At 40.7% G+C, this 21,884-nt stretch overlaps 1 protein-coding gene across 1 annotated transcript in view; it reads right to left on the bottom strand.

The window, feature by feature from the left end:
• DPYS (dihydropyrimidinase) overlaps positions 1-21,884 on the bottom strand; it is a 70,356-nt gene that overhangs the window by 14,845 nt on the left and 33,627 nt on the right. The window contains exons 5-7 of the mRNA XM_036830954.1: positions 19,724-19,880; positions 18,334-18,475; positions 16,105-16,247 (exon numbers count right to left, since the gene is read on the bottom strand). Of these exons, the coding sequence (XP_036686849.1) occupies positions 16,105-16,247; positions 18,334-18,475; positions 19,724-19,880 (442 nt within the window). The remainder of the gene's footprint in view (positions 1-16,104; positions 16,248-18,333; positions 18,476-19,723; positions 19,881-21,884) is intronic.

The following is a 21,884-nucleotide window of genomic DNA, read 5'->3' as shown; positions in this document are numbered from 1 at the left end:
CTCATAACCCTAAAATACTATTTAATCAAGGTTTCCCAACTGATGAGCCCGGAAGCAAGATTGAAACTCTGAGATCCCAGGGTGACCAGGTGTGGGCAGAGCTCATAGGCTAGTCACCTTTGACCACAAGTATTCTCCCAGGTGACAAGCAGTCATTGAGGATTTGTCTGGACATGAGACTTTCAGTGCTATGGGAAAACTGGGAAGGTTCCAGGCAAACCAGGACAAGTTGCTTTTGCTATATTCTCCTCCCAGTCTCCAAATCCCTTTCTCTTTAGTGCCGTGTACTCTACAAATAACCATTTTCCACTTATGCCATGTAAAAATAGGGAGGTACAGATTTAGATCAATTCAAATCCTCACACAAAGACATTCAATAGCTCGTGCTGCCTAAGAGAAAAATCTTCTGTACTCAAACTACCATTCAAAGCCCTTGGCAGTTTGGCCAGGACTAATCTTGTCTCCAGCTGCCTGCCACCTTGACCCCTCTGCCCAGCCTCCTGGGTCTCTTGATTGCCCACTGAATTATCTTTTCCATTTTCCCTCATTTATCCCTGACTTCTCCATCTGGAGGGCTTTACTGCCCCCGTCTACTTATCCAGAACCGTCCCCAAGGATTCAGCTAGGTCAAAGCCCTTTCCCAAGCCCAACCCGGTCTTCTGTGAAGGCTTGATGACCTCAACTCAGGACAATTATTTGGACCACTCATTGGTAGGAGTCAAGCACATGAGACCCTCCCCACTTCTTGAACTGATGTGTTGAGCGCTTCTAATTTTCCTCTTCCAAGAGTTATCTTATCCTTTCCCATGTTTATATCTTGTCTGTCCAACCAGAATGCAGCCTCTTTGATGGTAGGTGTTAAATCTTATATTTATGTCCCTCACAGCACTTAGCAACGCTATTTCTTATACAGAGTGAGCACGCAATAAATACATTTGTAGGTAACCGGTTAATACTTTCTCCTCCCATCCCCACCATGCGAGGAACTCAGCAACCCTTCCCCACAGATAAATGCTCCTATTTTCTGTGTGTGGCTAAACTGCCTTTTCATTTTTCTGCCTCCAGACTCTTAGCTTTCCTTAAATGCCTGGGTAGGAGAATAGAACCAAGAGCAAAGTATAAACATGTCCCTCCTTGGTGATTAAAAAAAAAAAAAACGGGCAGAATCACATTGGGGTGGGGTGGGAGGAGGGGAGACAGGAAGGAAATATTATATCAGAAATGTAAAGAAACCACCTTTAAGAAATTTTGGAGAGACAGAGAGCATTCCAAATATAGGAAAAGAGATAGAGAAAAGGTAGGGAGCAAAGGGCTTCACAGAAAAGAAGAAAATAAATAAAATGAAGCTGTCTATGTTAGAGTATGGCCAGAGAAACCTGCAGAAAGGCCTGGCACAAACGCCAAGCTCTGCGTGGAGGGGCAGCCTGTGTGACCCCCTCCAGAAGGCCGCCGGGGAGGTTGCTGCCCAGTCCCAATTACAGGACTGAAGGCAGGCACAGGGAACTGACGGAGAATTTCCTTCAGGCAGCATAATCTCGGCATAAAAAGCAAGACTGATCCATTTCCCTTCCAGCCAAAAAGAAATCAAGTTAGACAAAGGAAATTAGGCAATAGCTTTAATGTGACTCCAGCTGCCGCTGCAAAATCAACTTAATGTACCTTGACTCTCCTCCCCCAGCTCTCTCTGCTTTGCACAGCCCGCTCTTCTGGGAGGGCACCGAGTAGGTGTTCTGCAGGCACAGGAAACCTTTTAAATGGAAAATGTCCACTGTCCTCTGGTGTCCAAAGAATCCCCCAGCCAGCAGGATGTGCTGGGAAGTGAGATCCAGGAGCACTGGCAGATTTGCAGAGACCTATATGCCAAGTGCGCACTTGTCACCGAGGACAGAGCACGCAGTCTGCTGCCTGCAGCCCAGCGAGGAAGCTCTGACCTTGGACTCAGGGATGCTCTGCTCAGCACCCCCAGCTCACCACTCTGCATAAACCTACATATATATACACATATATAGATGCGTATATATGTACATATAAACTTAATCTCAGTTTATACATGATAAAGTGGGGAAATCAGGGCCAACATGTATGTTTATGCAAAATATGTGAGGCTGTAACCAGAGGCCCTGATGAACAGGAAACCGTTATATGTCTGTGTTCATGTGTCTTTGGTTGATGCTAATATTCTGTATCTCAGGGATTGGGGATGCAGTTAGAATAAGAAAATAGGTACAAAGCCAGGTGTACAGGTGGATATTTGCTGTGTCACCTCAGGGGACAGGAAGGGATCGTAAGCCCAAGTTGTCTAACCCCACTTCCTACCACCCACACCCCATCTCCACATTCCATCCCACTCTGTTAGTGACAGCGGATCCCTGGAATGTCAGGCTCGCAGCTCACAAAACAATGACTGCAGCCAAAAAGCAAAAGCCACCACCTCTCCACTAACCCTGCCCCTGCCACCCAAGTAAGGAGTGAGATTATGCCTCACTTTTGTCTTCAGCTGCCTACTGTGGTCTTTGACACATGGCAGGGGTCCAATATATGGTTCTTAATAACTGAATAAATGAATGTGGGACAAGATAAGAGGTAATAGAGGCAAATGGATAGTTCTGCATTTACTTACAAAGAATCGAGCAATTTTATATCTTTCTACTGGCAAAAATTGGACAGCATTTGATGTAAAACAAATCAGGGACTAGACAGATGTCCTATAGAAACTCTCACACATGTATACAAGGATGTACACACTGTCTGAAACAGTGACAGACTGGAAACAACCTAAATGTCCACCAGCATAGGAAGATATATAATCAATCATGCTATATTCATAAAATAGAATACGATACAGCAGTAGAAAGGAATGAAACACCTACACACATTTCGACATGGTTAGGTGCCAATAAACATAATATTGAGAAAGTTGCACAATAATATATATGGTACAATACAATCCATATAAAGCCAAAAATACACAAAATATATTTATTGTGTATATACTGTGCTTGGGAATGCACCTATATATATATATCGTACAAATAGGAAGAAATGCATGGGAGTAATAAACATCAAATCCAGGATTCAAGGTATTTATTGGGGGAGGGGAGGAGATGGGCTTGGGAAGGTTAATACACAAATGTTAACTGCATTATTCTTTGTGACTTCTGTTTATATTAAATATTGCATCTTTGAAGAATTATGGACACTGTAAATTACTATCTGCTCAAATGGACTTAAAAGTGTGAAACAAACAAACAAACAAACAAAAACCATTTAGCATAATCCTGTTATCTTAACATAAACACCAGAGAAGGCCCAATATAAGTTTTTATATTATTGACTGAATAAATGTGATAAGATATTAGAACTCCACGCAATTGCTCACATTTCCCATTTTTAACCTACAAATGGCAATTTCATAAGGTACATCGCAGAAAAAAATGTCATAAAGGAAATGCAAAGTTCTGCATTTAGTTATAAAACCAATCAGCCTCACATGTTCCTGCTCTCGTGCTATGACGAGCAGAATCGGATCCAGTTCTGGGACTTGCATCTTTGTAGGATGTGGACAAGTGTGCGTCAAGAGAAGGGTGAGCAGAAGTGTGGTCAGGACATTGGGATTCTGCTATCATGGACCTAAGGATCCACTGAGGGATCTGAGGATGCTTATCTGGTGATGGGATGACTTATTGGAGCCAATGTCTTTCTTCAAATGTTTGACTGAATGAATGAATGAATGAACTATTATCTGAGAATGTAGATACATTCCTCATAGCTTCAGAGGCCAAACATGTTAGCAGCTGGAAGGAGGGAATTTTTAATGCAACCAAAGTAAGAACATCCTAACAATTACAACCATCCCAGGAAGGACTGAACAGTTTGGTTAGGTAGTTAAGTTTCCGAAAACTAGTACTAATCAAGCAGGGCTACAGAGAACTCTGTTTGGGGAGTTAATTGGACTTTGAGTTCCACAGTCTTCTCTCACACTATGAGAACCAGTGCTTCTTAAACCTGAGTGAGGAACAGAATCCCCTGGGGGGCTTGTGAAAACACAGGTTGCTGGGCTCCACCCTCAGAGTTTCTGAGACAGCAGGCTCCGGGAGGTGCCTGAGAATTCGCATTTCTAATACATTCCCAGCTGATGCTGAGGCTACTGGTCCAGGGACCACACTTTGAGAACCGCCCCCTTTTCTTTTTTTTTGGCCGCACCATGCAGCATGCGGGACCTTAGTTCCCCGATGAGGGATTGAACCCGTGCCCCCTGCACTGGGAGTGAGGAGTCTTAACCACCGGACTGCCAGGGAAGTCCCAAGAACCCCTGTTCTTAAAAAAAAAAAAGTAAATTAGCTTACATTAAGGTTTTTTGGTTTTGTTTTGTTTTTTGAGCTTTGTTCAGGCCATTAGAAAAGACTGTGCTTCCCTAAATTACTCACTGCCTCCAAATAGACTTCCAATTGTGATCGCCCTCTAAAGAGAACAATGCATAGTAACTGATGCTTTCTCCAAAGGCCTTTGTAGGAAGTCGTGCTCTTTGCTGTGCTTTAAGAATATAAGGACACCGGGATTCTTTTCAGGTACTGATACGAAATTTCCCTCCATCCATTTTCATTCCATCTTCTGACCCCTCCATAACCAAGGGCCCATGTTTTTAAGATAACTGGCCAGAATTAGAAATGAGTCTGGGACCAAAACACAGAGTCGTTTAACCCACAAAAGGATCCAATCTGGCTTAAGCCACATTCATGGCCAGGCCAGGTCTGGCAATGTTACTGGCCACTGACTCTGGAACGTATCCTTGTCAAGTACTGCTTTGGGGAAGGAGAAGGAAGAAGTGCCAGAATTCTTTTTTTTTCAACTCAGAGGGAAAAATGTAAAACCTCGATCTTGGACGTGTTTCCGAAGCAGATAAACAAAGCCCAACCAAAATTTTAAAATCACATTTGTTCACTGGCCCGAGACAATTCATATCTGGTTTAGTCACTCAATAAATAATTATTGAGCTGCTATATATTCCTGGCACTGTTTTGGTACCTAGGGATACAGCTGTAAATAAGACAGGCAAATGCCAAAGACAGAAAAATTTATAACATATGTCAGGTAGGAAGAAAAATATAGCAGGTTAGAAAAGCCTATGCGTTTCATACAACCACCTCCCCTTGGTGCTTATTTGTTACCCAAATCCTAATGCTTAAAATAAACTATGCTTACTCTGGCAAAGGCAAATTGTCAACGATAGAATATGGGTTACTGTGGTCTGTCCCTAAGCCGTTTTCCTGTATCATTTGAAGAAAATTGCAGCTATTAGTAGTGAAGTCCTTGGAAATCATTTCTAGTTCACTTGAAAGGTTCAGCTGCATAAGAACATGTTTAAATAAACAACCTGGAATAAATAGTGGTTAAAATTTCACCCGTATGTAATCAGCAAGCTAGCTTTTTTCATGCATAGTCCAAAACTTTTTTTTAAAGCAAATGTCTTCTGAAGGTCACAAAATGGATCTTAGGTGGTTTGTTGAAACTGTTTCACTGCAAATAATTTTTCAAAGGAGTCAGCTCTGGGGGCACATGAGTTCTGATTTAATCAGGTTATCTTAGCCTAAAGAATCCACTAAGCTCCTTAATTTTAGTCATTCTTGCTGCAAGTTGCAGGTGTGTAAGAAACACAAGAGATGGAGCTTTACATGAAATATAATTTTAGTCCTGTTTGGTCTGAAGTAAGTCATTACTGCTTTTGAATCACAATTATAGTTAATAATAGCTCCCACTTATTGGATCAATTGATCATCTACTGACACTGACCACCTACTACTACTGAGCACCTACTGCACGCCAGGCACTACTGAACATTAATTATGTACCACGCATTTCAGATATTTTGTTTTTTATTACATTTATTATACCAAGCATTTTACGTACACTATCTTAAACACAACAATGCTATCAGATAAACGTCAATCATCAACATGCCTATTTTACAAATAAACAGACTGAAATTCAGAAAAATTAAATAACATTCCCAAGGTCACATCCAGTTAGTATGTGGCAGACAGAGTAGGAATTGAACCCCAAAGCCTTTTTCTCTTTATGCTCTGGTTCTGCTCCTGCCCCCAGCAGCTGAGAAGGTGGGCTGGATTTTGTGTGGATTAGCAAAAGTCATTTATTCCTCAAGAAACTTTGCTATCATTTGCCAGAAAATTGTCAAAATTACTCTATAAATCTATGGTAACTACTATGTGGCGGGTCCTCGGATAGCTGTGCAAAAGCAGAGCCTTGGTCAACCTTCACCTGACGCCATGCTGCCCCCATGAACGTCTGCAAGACAACCCGGTGAAAAAGCATGGCATAAATCGTCTTCATTTCCAGCCACACACGTGGTACAAGGCCTGGGTCTCTCTCCCCTCCTCCCACATGACGTGATGGTGTGGCTTTGGGGACTGGGAGAGGAGTGAGTTAGAAACAGTCTTAGAAACAGGCATTAAAAGCAGAGTTTTCAGGCTGACCAACATTTACAAGCAGAGACACGGTAGTTGTGTTTATGTGCCTGTGTGTGAGTGCGTGCTAGCATGTGTGTGTGCCAACGCTTCTTTTGAGAAGGAAGATGATAGTGTACAAGTTAGTTAAATGATACACGATGTGCAACTTCAAGGGAAAATGCTTAGTAGCTTCTGTGAAATAGTCACTGATAACATAGCTGTAATAATCAGCCACAGTCATCACTATTCACCAAAGGGCACCTTACTCCCTATTTCTTCTTTTTCCCCACGTCCCACACTCCCCACTAGCCAAGGATGAAATAGTCATTCTTCTCCTTTTCACACACAAGGCCCTCTCTAGAACTCAGAGGGGCACTTTCATTAAGCTGCAAGTCATTACTCTTCTCTGAATATAGTTAAATTCATTTATCTCTATCTTCAATGAGAAAGGGAAGGAAATTAAGCAGGAAAGACAGCACAATGCCTTCAAGAATGGTGTATTCAAGGTCGAAGCCTGCCATAATTGAGTTAAAAATAATAAACGAAAATAACTGTGAGCAAAGTATGCCTGCTTTGCAAAAGACAGTCCAGCCTAGAAGTCTTCATTAAATGTTCCAGTGCACACAGTGTGTTAGCTGTGTGTTTGTGTGCTTGAGATTCTCTGAGATACCCTACCGCTCACAAATAATGAAAAGGGACAGTTGCCATGGTAACTAAGTGCTATTTAATGAATGCAGAAGAACGGAAGCTCATAGGATAGTCTTAAATTGCCAGAACATGAGTTATTGCTGCTGCTATAGGCTTGCAAGTAACTCACATGCCATCTTCTCTAATAAGGTTTTTAACAAGTTGGCCAATTTGACTGGTCTCTGTATTTACCACCACATGATACCACAAGATTCTGTCTTGACACTACATGAAAATCATAATCCTGATTTTGTCCTCCTGACTCTAAGCTCCAAGATATCCTACAGAAATGGGCCAAACATTTAGATAGGCAATGTGTCCTTAAATTTCAAGCTCTGACCCAAGTAGTGATGTGTTAGGGCACATACCTCTGTCACAAGCAATAGGCACTGGCTCAATGGGCCGTCACACTGAATACAGCAGACTCTTTTTACTTCCAAAAAAGGTGAATGCTCCATATGCACCAAATGCAGTTTGTTTTGATTGTGCAATGACACAGAAGAGCTATTGCAGTTGATTTTTGCAGGAACTTTTTACAGGCTAGTAACGTCTTAGGTAACCTTTCAACAGGGTGTCCAAACCTTCTCTACAGACGCCCACTCCCAATCCTCTCTCAGCATCCAGCACCACATGTCAGATCCCTCACCCTGGAATCACCCGGCTTTTTATAAGTTTAAAAGAAAAAGAAACATGGCTGCACTGCCTATCTTTCCCTTGATCTCCTTCAGCAACTTTAATGCAGTCCATTTTTAAGGTTACAGATTGTGTTGCAAGCATCCTTCTACATGCCATTAATAAGTAATGAGAATTTAAAAAAAAAAAAGGAAAACATCTATGTTCCATGAAGCCAAACATCATTAGCAAACGCATCCATCCTCCAAAGGCTGGCTTTTTCTTGCATAACCAGAAGCTCGAATGGCCTGGTTGGGGCCCTTGGCTCAATGTGGGCTGTGGGCGCCCCCTTCAGGCTCTGGCGTGAAATGCACATTGCTGTCATTTGACATACTAACTAGTTAGTCAGCAGGGCAATTAATTGCTTTTGCTAAAAACCTTTCAGGAAATTTCGAAGGAAAATTCTGTTCCAACTCTAATGTTGTGGTCAGACAGAAAGCCTTCACATCACCAGCCTTTAGCTAATATTAAAATTAGGTAAAATCAAAAGGAGTACCTTGCAAGAACAAAAAACCCTACAGATATATCGATTTGTTCATTGGATTAAATGATGCTTCTTCACTAGATAAGCTCTTTTTAAAATTGCCTGTGTCTGTAATGAACAAGATTAAAACTGGAGATAGGCAGCCCGCGACCTCCTCATCCTCCCACTCCCTTCCACAGCCTGAACCTGGTCTTCCTGCTTGTAATCCCCGGCCTTAACTGCCTCCACCCAGACCCTGCTACCAATGCCTCAGTCTACCTCACCTCCATGTTTAGCCTTGACTCTCAGGGTCAGAAGCCTCATTTCCCCTCCTCTCTAATGTGACCCTAGGTCCTATGCCAACGACTGCACTAGTGCAAGAATGATCTTTCCTCGCTGGGCTTCCGTAGCATCTTGTTTCTGCCTCCCACGTGATACCCTTAACACATTCCTCCTGAGGCTGAGACCCTTTGACTTTATCTCTTATCTCCTCTCCATAGACTGTCAGCTTCCCAAAGGCAGGGCCTGGCTCTTGTACAACCTTGATCCTCATGCCTGGCTCTCAGCGGTGCTCCTTGCTGACTGAATGAAAGAACCAGGAAGATAGCCCTCTGTTAACTTCATTTTCTTCTCTTATTTATTATAAGAGCTGCTTAAAAAGCTAATTGCGCCCCAACCTCAAAAATGAAGGGGACAGGGGCTTCCCTGGTGGCGCAGTGGTTGAGAATCTGTCTGCCAATGCAGGGGACACGGGTTCCAGCCCTGGTCTGGGAAGATCCCACATGCCGCGGAGCAACTGGGCCCGTGAGCCACAATTACTGAGCCTGCACGTCTGGAGCCTGTGCTCCGCAATAAGAGAGGTCGCGATAGTGAGAGGTCCGCGCACCGCAATGAAGAGTGGCCCCCGCTTGCCACAACTAGAGAAAGCCCTCGCACAGAAAGGAAGACCCAACACAGCCATAAATAAATAAATAAATTAAATTAAATATGTATTAAAAAAAAAGACAAGTGAGAAAAAAAGAATTAAAAAAAAAAAATGAAGGGGACACAAGGAAAAGAAGACCCGTGAAGCAGTTCTTTCTTCTTTCCTTAGAGAATCTTTTCTCCTTTATTCATCTTCATTCATTTCAACAATTATTGATAACTTGCAATACGTTAAAAGTGTGAGAAAATGCTATTCTTCTTACTTTTCCTCTCACTATAACTGTCGTTGAATAAAATCTTTCCAATTTTCCTTTATGTCATTTCTTTACTTTTCCTCAGCTTTATTGAACTGTAATTGACATATAGCATTGTGTGAGTTTAACGTGTTGATTTTTTTAAAAAATTAATTTATTTATTTATTTATTTATGGCTGTGTTGGGTCTTCGTTGCTGCGTGTGGGCTTTTTCTGTAGTTGCAGAGAGCGGGGGCTACTCTTGGTTGCGGTGCATGGGCTTCTCATTGCGGTGGCTTCTCTTGTTGCGGAGCACGGGCTCTAGGCGTGCGGGCTTCAGTAGTTGTGGCTCGCGGGCTCTAGAGCGCAGGCTCAGTAGTTGTGGCGCACGGGCTTAGTTGCTCCGCGGCATGTGGGATCTTCCAGGACCAGGGCTCAAACCCGTGTCCCCTGCATTGGCAGGTGGACTCTTAACCACTGCGCCACCAGGGAAGTCCCTAATGTGTTGATTTGATACACACTTACATATTGCAAAATGATTACTGACAAAGCACCTCCATCAAGTCACATAATTACCATTTCTGTTTTGTGGTTAGAACATTTAAGATCTACTCTCAGCAACTTTCAAGTATATAATAGAGTTTATGCCACATCTTAATCACATCAATCTTCCATGCAGTGTGGAACCTGTATCCTTCTCACTCACCCCTTCAACATTTATTGTGTTTCTACTCTGTGCTGAACTGGGTCAGACTCTGGGGATGTAGAATCAATTAAAACATAAAACTAGAGCATAATACCCCACTCCTTAAGTGTGGGCTGTGCATAGTGACTTCCTTCTAAAAGGTACAATATGGAAAGGGGAAGAAACGACTAATTGTACAGTGGAGAAAACGGATGCAGCTGATCCAGGTCAACAACGACAGTGAGAAGTCACGTTGATAGTAGGTACCCTTGAAAGGTTGTGATGAAAATAGTACTTTGCCTCTATGGTCTTCCTCCCCAAACCCATAACCCCAGGCTAACATTGAGAGAAACGTCAAAACAAAAAAAAAGAAATAGAGAGACATTCTGCAAAATACCTGACCAGAATTCCTCAAAACTGTCAAGGTCATCAAAAATAAAGTCAGAAACATACAGAACAGACTTGTGGTTGTCAAGAGGGAGGGATGGAGTGGGAGGCTGGGATTAGCAGATGCCAAGTGTTATATACAGAATGGATAAACAACAAGGTCCTACTGTACAGCACAGGGAACTATATTCAGTATCCTGTGATAAACCATAATGGAAAAGAATATAAAAAAGAACATATATATATATATATACATATATATGTATGTGTGTATAACTGAATCACTTTGCTGTACAGAAGAAATTAACACAACATTGTACATCAACTGTACTTCAATAAAAATAAAAAAATAAAGTCAGAAAAATTCTCAGAGACCAAAGGAGCCTAAGGAAACATGACGACTAAATGTCATGTGGTGTCCTGGATGAGATCCTGGAATGGAAAAAGAATATTAGGCAAAAACTAAGAAAGTCTCAAAGTATGAACTCTAGTTAATACTAACCTATCAAAACTGGTTCATTCATTGTAGCAAATGTATCGGAGCAACGTAAGATAATCATAACAGAAACCCACTGTGGGGCATTTGGGAGTCTCTGTGCTAACTTTGCAACTTTTCTGTAAATCTAAAACTATTCTGAAACAACACGTTTATTTTAAAAAATGGAATTAGACTTCAAGAATGTTAACGAGGGAGAAAGACAGTGAATAAAGGCTGAGACGCAGTGTGGTCGGTGGGCGTGCGGCATTCCAGAGAACGCAGTCTGCGAGGCGAGGAGAGGCAAACCGTCACGGAGGTGGGGGAGTGGCTGGAGACAGGGGGAAGCTATGGGTGACGTGTGGACAGTTAGCGAAGGCTTAAAACATTGTCTCGCACCAGACAGGTCCTCCTTGAGGTCATCAGCATAAATTTTGGCCAGGAACAGCCAGCTCAGATGAGCAACTTTCTCCTAACAAGCAGGCCAAGAGTAGAGACGGCTGGTGCTATAGATCGACCTGGATAAGGGATCAGCATTCAGTTTCTGTCAAATTCTCTCTTTTGATATGAACTATGATAAATGCACTTTCTCCTTGTCCAAATATGTATTCCTTTTCAAAGGTGAGGCAGAAATGAAAACACTCAAACTGTCCGGTCTAATTCCTAGCAAGGTGGAGAGCCATGGGAAGGCCATTCCCTGTGGATCTTCTTTTTAACCCTACACCTGGGTATCTCCAGCGGTACCAGCCTTAAGTCTCCTCTGCTGTTGTAAAGTCTGAGGACAACACCAGCTCAGGTGTAAAGCATTGTCTTCCTTAGACAACTGGACAAAGAAAAATGACCTGAACTCCAGGTTGTGAATAATTCACTTCCTTTACTTACCACATATATTGTTGCTTGGAGGATATTTATAGGCTGTGATTATGTCTCTTTGAGTCATGTTTTCAGACTATATAAATTTAGACCACTCTCTCACCAGTGTTAGCTACTGATTTCTATAACATTCTTTGTCCTCCTTTTCCTAGTCAGTTGTTTCAGAATAGCCCGTAATGATCCAGATGTTTAGTTCTTATTCTTTTTTAAGGTCTATATATTACCTGCTTAATTTCCTTCATTTCTAGCCTAAGAATAACTAACTTAAGGTCAAGCTAAAAAGCCTCTGTGCTTTTAAGTTTCTATCACTTTCGCTCATCGGTTCTCTAGTATTTCTTATATCTTTCCTTCACTTTGTAACAGTAATGATATCAGAAAATTAAATATTTACATTTTTATATATGTGTCTTTTAGTTAAATGATACATACTGGCATGTGATTACTAGTGCTGAGTCTTCTCTATTGATGTCTGCTTATTGTGTATAACTAAGCGCTAAGCATAAAGAAAACCAGCACAGCCCAAGAGCCTGATGTGTAGATCCTATTCCCAGCTCATCAGTGCCAAGCTGGAGAACCCAGGCATGTCATTTAAGGTCTCTGAGTGTCCGTCCACTCTCTCATCTGTAAAATGAGATATTAATAATTTTTATGCCTACTTCAGAAGGTTTTTGTTAGAATCTCATGAGAAATGCAAAAATGTTTTGTAACCTTAGAAAGTGTTACACAAAATTACTAAGGTTATTTTATATTTATCTAGTTTGGCTGGAGGCAGATGAACCATAGGGTTCTATTTCTCTGACTCTCGGAGACTTTTAAAAAACTGGAGACCTTTTTGATTTTCTTTTCTTGTTTTAATGTCCTTTTGAAACACGGAGAAATATTATCTTTACTTGGGAGGATGTGTTGAAATGATCTAGCCCTCTTTGGATTTCTTTGACTTACATCTTGCTTCTCCAACCCTTTAAGAATTTTCTCTAAGCCACCGTCAGAATTTTTTGCACTATGCTTATTCATCTTTTTCAGTGTGAAAACTGCAGAATGTGAGAAATGGGATAGAAGGGGTGGTTGAAGAGGAGGCTCCATAGAGTAATGAATCTGGAAGAATACAGGCACACCTTGGAGACAGTGCAGGTTTGGTTCCAGAGCACTGTAATAAACTGAATATCATCATAGAGCAAGTCACATGAATTTTTTGGTTTCCCAGGGCATATAAAACTTATGTTTATACTATACGGTGTCTATTAAGTGTGCAGTAGCATTATGTCTAAAGAAACAATATACATACTTTAATGAAAAATTATTTTATTGCTAAAAAATGCTAACCATCATCTGAGCCTTCGGCAAAGTCCTAATGTTTTTGCTGGTGGAGGGTCTTGCCTGAATGTTAATGGCTGCTGACTGACCAGAGGACCAGAGTGGTGACTGCTGAAGATTGAGGTGGCAGTGGCAATTTCTTAAAATAAGACAACAATAAAGTTTGCCGCATCGATTGACTCTTCCTTTGACGAAAAAATTCTCTGTAGCATGCAGTACTGTTTGATAGCATTTTACCTACAGCAGAACTTCTTTCAAAATCGGAGGTAATCCTCTCAAACCCTGCCTCTGCTTTATCAACTAAGTTTACAGAATATTCTAAATCCTTTGTTGTCATTTCAACACCTTCACAGCATCTTCATCAGGAGTAGATTTCATCTCAAGAAACTACTTTCTTTGCTCACAATGAGAAGCAACCTCTCATCCATGAAAGTTTTATTATGAGATTGCAACAATTCATTCACAACCTCAGGCCCCACTTCTATTTCTAGTTCTCTTGCTATTTCCACCACATCTGCAGTTACTTCCTCCACTGAAGTCTTGAACTCCTCAAAGTCATCCATGAGGGTTGGAATCAACTTCTTCCAAACTCCTGTGAATGTTGATATTTTGACCTCTTCCCATGAATCACGAATGTTCTTAATGGCATCTAGAATGGTGAATCCTTTCCAGAAGGTTTTCAACTGACTTTGCCCAGATCCATCAGAGGAATCACTATCTATGGTAGCTATAGCCTTATGAAATGTATTTCTTAAATAATGAGACTTAAAAGTTGCAATTACTCCTGATTCATGAGCTGCAGAATGGGTGTTGGGTCAGCAGGCATGAAAACAACATGAATCTTGTTGTGCATCTCCATCAGAGCTCTTGGGTCACCAAGTGCATAGTCACTGAGCAGTCATATTTCAAAAGGAATCTTTTTTTCTGAGAAGTTGCTCTCATCAGTGGGGCTTAAAATATTCAGCAATATCCACAGATGTGCTGTCATCCAGGCTTTGTTGTTCCATTTAGAGAGCACAGTCAGAGTAGATTTAGCATAATTCTTAAGGGCTCTAGGATTTTCAGAATGGTAAATGAGTACTGACTTCAACTTAAAGTTACCAGCTGCATTAGCCCCTAACAAAAGAGTCAGCCTGTCCTTTGAAGCTTTGAAGCCAGGCACTGACTTTTCCTCTCTAGCTGTGGAAGTCCTAGGTGGCATCTTCTACCGATATAAGGCTGTTTCATCTACATTGAAAATCTGTTGTGCAGTGTAGCCACCTTCATTAATGATCTTAGCTAGATCTTCTGGGTCACTTGCTGCGTTACCTTGTGCTTTTATATTACGGAGATGACTTCTTTCCTGAAACCTCATGAGCCAACCTCTGCTAACTTCAAACTCTTCTTCTGCAGTTTCCTCACCTCTCTCAGCCTTCATAGAATGGAAGAGAGTTAAAGCTCTGGATTAGGCTTTGGTTTAAGGGAATGCTGTGGCTGGTTGGATCCTCTATCCAGACCACTAAAACTTTCTCCGTATCAGCAATAAGGCTGTTTCACTTTCTCATCATTCGTGTGTTCACTGGAGTAGCACCTTTAATTTCTTTCAATAACTTTTCTTTTGCATTCACAACTTGGCTAACTGTTGGGTGCAAGAGGCCTAGCTTTCAGCCTATCTCAGCTTTCAACTTGCCTTAATCATTTCTAGCTTTTGATTTAAAGTGAGAGACGTGAAACTGTTCCTTTCACTTGAACACTTAGAGGCCACTGTAGGGTTATTAACTGGCCGAATTTCAATATTGTTGTGTTTCAGGGAACAGGCAGGCCCAAGAAGAGGGAGAGAGACGGGGGAACAGCCGTTTGGTGGAGTAGTGAGAGCACACACAAGTTCACTGTCTTACAGGGGCTCAGTTCGTCCCCAAACAATTACAATAGTAACATCAAAGATCACTGATCACCACAACCAATGTAATAATAATGAAAAAGCTTGAAGTATTGCAAGAATTACCAAAATATGATGCAGAGACACAAACTGAGCAAATGCTATTGGAAAACTGGTGCTGATAGACTTGCTCCGTGCAGGTTTGCCACAAACTCTCACTTAGTTAAAAACATGGTATCTGTGAAGTGCAATAAGGTATGCCTACATAGACGTCCGTTTACTACAACATAACCCTTAACAGACTTTGAATAAATGCCTATTCAGTAAAGGTAGAAGGTCTTATCGTATCCCTGTTTGCACACGTACGCGTGCATGCACACACACACGCAATGTTAAAGTATGTGGGATTTTCTCCATTGCAGCTGCAGAGTTTATGAAAAACAGAAATCAGGATGCAGGTGTTGTCTGTGCCAACATCCTATAAGGAGAAATTAACAAAGCTTCAGCTTCTATTGAATACTTTTCTGAATTGGTGGAATCAGCCAAACCTGCGATACTCACATAGAATTATGGAAATTGGAAACAAAAAGCCGGAGTCTACTGGGAATGACAGGCTCAAGATGAACTCAGCTGGAAAATTTGGCTAACTAAAAGTGACATCCTTTGTGCTGGAATTTTTCTATCTGGAAGCTGCAAAAAGGCTGTAATTATTTCGAGTTTTCAATGCAGCCCTTTTCAAACTAAGCCTTTCCTTTTCTTCATTGCTCTGCACCTTTCCTCCATGTGAACTCAGGTGTTTGCCAAGCACTGAAGTGGGAAATTCATACTGGTTTTATACACACATGCATTTCCAGGGAATGGGAAGCAACACAACTTTTGCATTCTCTATGCCAAGGAAAACAAAAGAATGTTTGTACATCAAAACCTTTATCTTGTGCATAGGCTCAAAATACCTGAGCCTGGCTAAATAAATCACCTAATAAGAAATGGCTGATTAAGGCCAATGAAAATTTCTTTGCAAGTTAGTGCTTTGTCTCCATGGAGAAGCCAATACAAAAACTTAGACTTACCTTGTGGCTTTTGGGTCCCAAATCACAATGTCAGCATCTGAGCCCACAGCTATTCTTCCTTTTCTTGGATACAGATTAAAGATTTTAGCTGCATTTGTGCTGGTAACTGCCACGAACCAGTTTTCATCCATTTTGCCACTGTGCTGTAAAACAATTCAAGGAAGAAAATACATTTCCTTTTCCTGATAAATGATAAAACACTAAAAATCTCCTGTCCATCAAAGTATAAGAATTTTCTCTCTTAGAACCAAATAAAACTGCATCTAATTTCTTATATCGTGAAGCCAAACACATCTGTGACTACTGATAAATCTTAAACAATCATAATGATAATGATGGGGATGAATGGGGTTATATATGGAAGCCTGAAGATAATTCTTCAAAAACCTATCAGCTTAACAAAACAGCCCCATTAATTTTTCCCATTCTTTCCAAAATCACACAGACAAGAGCTAAATATTGGTAACAATATTTCCAATTCTTGTTTAAAGTTTACTACCACCACCTACTACATTTATAATCTGGGCCTAAGATTTATGAGATGATCATGTAGACATTATATGGAATATTATAGAGTTAAAATAAGATAGACCTATAATTCAGGTGACAACGCTTTTAGAAATCAACTAAGAGGTTCAATTTTGTGCTACTGAAATTTACATGAACCAACAGTCATGGACAGTCTGCTCTAAGAGATTTTAATATGGACAAACTTCAGTGGGATGTGATCCCTCTAAAATGATTTGTTTTTAAATGTTGAGAATTTATCCCTATGTACATTTACATGGCAAGAGCATCCTTAAGGTTTATTTAATTATCAAAGGGTCCCCATCTCATAAAAACATTAAGAACCATGTCCTGAAAGTAATTTTCCCCTAAATAAACCATCTGAATGTTTCAGAAAATAACATAGGCTCCTGTATATTATGAAGAAGTATCTGATCACTTTAAAGCCATTTATACACTTTATATATTATGAAAATCTGCTGTAATGAAGGTACTCATTGTAATTCACACAAGTTCAAAGTGAAAGGTTGGCCTGTTATCAAGAAAGTCTAAGCAAAGAGAAAGAGAAGAAAAGTCATCTGGGATGCTTAGAATTAGGGTAGAGGTAGCAGGGGGTGGAGAGGACAATTGGTAGAAGATAGGGCTGTAGAGATGTTTTGAAGATCCTTGCATGTAAATTAACTGTTCAAATATCATCCAATAAGTAATGCTGAAAATTAAAGGATTTTAGAGAGGAAAGTAGCATGAACAGACCCTGGTGTTTGAAAGGCAACTCTGGTCTTAGAGTATGGGATAGATTGTAGTAAGCCAGAGAGTGGAGGCAGGGGCACCAGCTGTGAGACTACTGCAATGGTCCAAACAAGACATGGGACTCAAAGTAGAATGGTGGACATGATGGTGGAAATAAGGAGGCATTTTGGAAATAAAATTGACAAGACCTGGTAAAATATTAGAGCTAGAAGTGAGGGGTATGTGTAAGGGATTCTGAGGTGTGAGATGTGATTAATGTGCCATTGAAGGGAGGGGTTCTGAGAGATGGGTGAGAATGGCATGACAACGGGGACCTCAGGTCTTACCAGGCAAGTCTCCACTGCTGATCTTTACAACTACACTTGTCAGCTGGCTGGATAGGCTAACATATGAACACTTAGCCATTTGATTCTTCTTCATCCTCAGGTAGAAAATTTTAAATCATGAAATTTTTTAAAAAATCTTTCTATATTTTGGATTATTATTTATGTAACCTCATACAGCAGTTTTTAAAACATAATATCCAAAAGTTCTTTAAAAGGGATATCTACATTTTTATATGAAAAGGAGGTATGAACGTAATAAAAATTCTTCATGTCCTTTCAATCATTCCAAGTATTTATATCAGTGACACATGAGGAACTAGGATTCAAAAACATGGAAATCAAGTCGAAGTGCTATTACATTTCAAAGATTTCAAGAATAATCCTCTAGGTACCCGATCTAAATTTATCCCCTAATGTCTGCATCATGGTGCAAAGCATCCTCTAAACCATGCAGAGAAGAAAATTGTTTTTCATTATTATCTTGGGGGATGGCACGGTGGTGGTGATACTGTTGTATTCCCAGTTTCCACTCTAGTGAAAACAATCAAAAAACTTCTCTATGAAGGCTTTTGCCACTCTGGTCCTAAAATGGGCCAGATTCTGGCTGAAAAATCAGGCAAAACAGACTGAATCCTGTGAAACTCACCACGCCTTTTTCCCATGTTACTGACATCCGGTCCTCAACACCATTCACTCCATTGGGAATCTTAGTAAAATCATCCTTCCCAAGAGCTTTCTGGCAGGTGTTGAAAGTGCAGTGGTCAGACCCTGTTATGGTTAGATCACCAATGTAAAAGAGAAACACACAAGAGCAATAGGGGTGAGTAGATAGAATATGTCAAGAGGAAGCTACCATAACCTTCCCTGGTCTCTGGACCCCATTCTCAACTGATAGTCAGAAAACTGCAATGGAGAATGAGCAGCTTTTTTCAAGTACATATTTCACCCATGCCTGTCTCTATTCCAGGAAACACTTTTGGAGAATAATACTCTTACATGAAGCATGATGAAGGATCGTGCTTGGGTCAGAAAAAGTGGGTTCTAGGCTCCATCACCTATTGGTTATATGACTATGAGTTTGTCCAATGCTCAGTTTCTCATCTAGAAATTGGTAATTATATATACTTGATGACAATTATTCAGGATCACTGGCAATAACATAAGTGAACATTTCTTTGAGTACAGAACTACACAAAGATGAACCAGGGTGATTCACATGAACAGAGGCAGCCCCTGGCCACATGGCAATGTTGTGATGAGCAGAGGTGGGACACTGGCTGAGGATGTTGAGGTCACGAGCAACAGGAATTGTGCTTTGACCTGTGAGTCATCTCGGGGATGTAGAAGGCTGAAGGAGGTAGGAGCCTGAAAGGAAATGGCAAGTGAACTCTTGGACAGTCTGTGGTGAAAAGCTCTTTGTTAACCTGGATCTGAGTATCCGTGAATGGGGAATGTCTGAATGTCCACGAATGGTGTATTTCTCAAGAAAAAATGATCAAAATGTCTCCCAAAACAGCATCTGAAAATAGTTTGGATGGCCTTTCATGGGGATAACCTGCTCAGAGGGTAGGATTTTGCCTTTCACCTCTCCAGTGGCTCTGCCCTAGATCATCATCTCTTGTATCTATACAACAAGCACATCTGGTTCCTGGGTTATATCAGCATAGAAAAATATTCAAGACTATTCTGTACGATAAAAATGGGGCATATTGAAGAGATCTGGTCCTAGGCAGCAAGAGATAGAAAAGACAACGAAAAAATCAGAGCAGAGGAAAATTTCAGTAAAAATGATCTGATTTCTCTGTGGCCAGGAGAGATTTTACACCACATCATAACACAATTAAGCCAATGCTTTTGGGTCTCCAGATGAAGGATTCCCCAGGGCCTGTGAGATCAAGTAGAACAGAAGACTGGGAGGTCAATGGAAGGTCCAGATGGTAGGACAAGATCTCCTACACTCAAAACACTCAAGTTTTGGGACTAGCAAAACATCTTCTTTTGGCAAAACATCTTACAATCATCTACTAAACTATTACTTAGCCAATAGATTCATGAGGAAGTCAGGCGTTGAAGGGTCCGGTCGTAGGGGTGGACCCATAACGTGATGGGCTGCATGGGGCCATTCTCTATTCCAGTAGTGAGTGCCATCTGTGCCGAGACCTGCTGCGATGGGTTCTCCATAGACCACCTTCCCTGGAAAGTTCAAAGGGAAGCGTTCAGCACCTCGATTTGCTCTTAAGAGAGCCATTTGACAAACACATAAATATTAGTCTTCTCTGTCCTACATAAACCACAATTTACCTCTCTGATCAGGACTGAAAAGTAAAATCTACTGTTTACTGAGCCTTTACTATGCTCCAGTCAGTGTGCATTGCATGTTGTGGTAGATGATTGTACCCACTCGCTGATATTAGGCTTGGCCTCATGGCTTCCTTTGGCCAATTATACATGAATAGAAGTAACATGTGCTGCTTCCAAGCAGAACCTGTTAAAGCCACAACGAGTTCTCCCTCTGTCATGAGACCAGTAGAAGCTGCTTCTTCAGGTGTGTCTCAGAATGAAGAGACTATAGAGCAGAGGCATAGCCAACCAATGATGGATATGAGTACGAATAAGAAATAAATCTCTGCCATTGTAAGCCATTGATATTTTCGGTTAATTTGTAACTGTAGCATAACCTAGCAAAAGCTGGCTGATATATGTGCCATTCTAATGGAATCTTCTCAAAAACCCTATCTGGGAAAAGCTATTATTATCTCCATTAAAGTATGAGTCCTGGGCATATATCTAGAGAAAACTATAATTCAAAAAGATACATGCACCCCGATGTTCACTGCAGCACTATTTACAATAGCAACCTAAATGGAAGACATGGAAGCAACCGAAATGTCCATCAACAGGTGAATGGATAAAGAGGATGTGGTACATATATACAATGGAATATTACTCAGCCATAAAAAATAATGAAATTATGCCATTTGCAGCAACATGGATGGACCTAGAGATTATCATACACTAAGTGAAGTAAGCCAGACAGAGAAAGAGAAATAGCATATGATATCGCTTATATGTGGAATCTAAAAAACAATGATACAAACGAACTTATTTACAAAACAGAAATAGACCCACAGACATAGAAAACAAACTTATGGTTACCAAAGGGGAAGGGAGGGAGGGATAAATTAGGAGCTTGGGATTAACAAATACACACTACTATATGTAAAACAGATAAACAACGAGGACCTACTGTATAGCACAGGGAACTATATTTAATATTTTGTAATAAACTATAAGGGAAAAGAATCTGAAAAAGAATATATATATATGTATATATGTGTATAACTGAATCACTTTGCGGTACACCTGAAACTAACACAGCATTGTAAATCAACTATATTTTAAGAGAATAAATAAAGATAAAACTTTTAAAAAAGATGAGGTTAAGGCTTATAGGACTAAGTAACTTCTGTACAGTTAAATTACATGCACTCAGCATAGATGGGGTGGAGAAGGTAGGGTCCGAATCCAGGCATTTTGATTTGAGTGGTCCTAACCTCTACACTATACTATCCTGATGACAATGATCATATGGTCATACGGAGTCCAACCACACTATATCTCTGTTGCAAGTAGATTGATCATCTTTGCACACCCTTAAGGTATAAACCTCCTCTAAAAACTTATGTTAAATAAAATAACACTCAGATAATAAAATTGTAGCCAGGAATGCATATTTATAAAATCATGCAAATGAGGCCATCAAAAAAGCACACTATGTTAGAAAAGTTAATAACTTGTAGTGAATTTGAATTTAAAATCAGGAGCCTATCTCTGATTAGGATTTGTCAGCATAATAGATTCTTTGGCACCAACCTGCTCATATCCAAGCAGTCATGAAGGAGAGTGCACAGAAAGGAGAAGCTGGCATCCCAATTACTTCACTCTGGTTAACCAGATGCCAGACTTTAGTTAAAATCCTGATACACAACTGAAATGCACTGATTTCCTCAGAGTCCTGACCGTGGATGGCCACCAGCTGCCTGAGTCATATTGAGTTGGAACGTAGCACCCTATTACCTCACAGATCATTTCTCCCCAAAATGAGCCATTTTCCTCCAGTGAGCCTAGGGATTTGAAAAACCCTGAAAGCAAGGCTGCTTGAAGCCTAACCAACTTTGCCTCTTATGTAACCTAGCA

Source organism: Balaenoptera musculus, chromosome 17, assembly GCF_009873245.2.
Source record: "Balaenoptera musculus isolate JJ_BM4_2016_0621 chromosome 17, mBalMus1.pri.v3, whole genome shotgun sequence".
Classification (NCBI taxonomy): domain Eukaryota; kingdom Metazoa; phylum Chordata; class Mammalia; order Artiodactyla; family Balaenopteridae; genus Balaenoptera; species Balaenoptera musculus.
The sequence above is the reverse complement of the archived record's forward strand: the minus strand, read 5'-3'. Positions and strand labels throughout refer to the sequence as shown.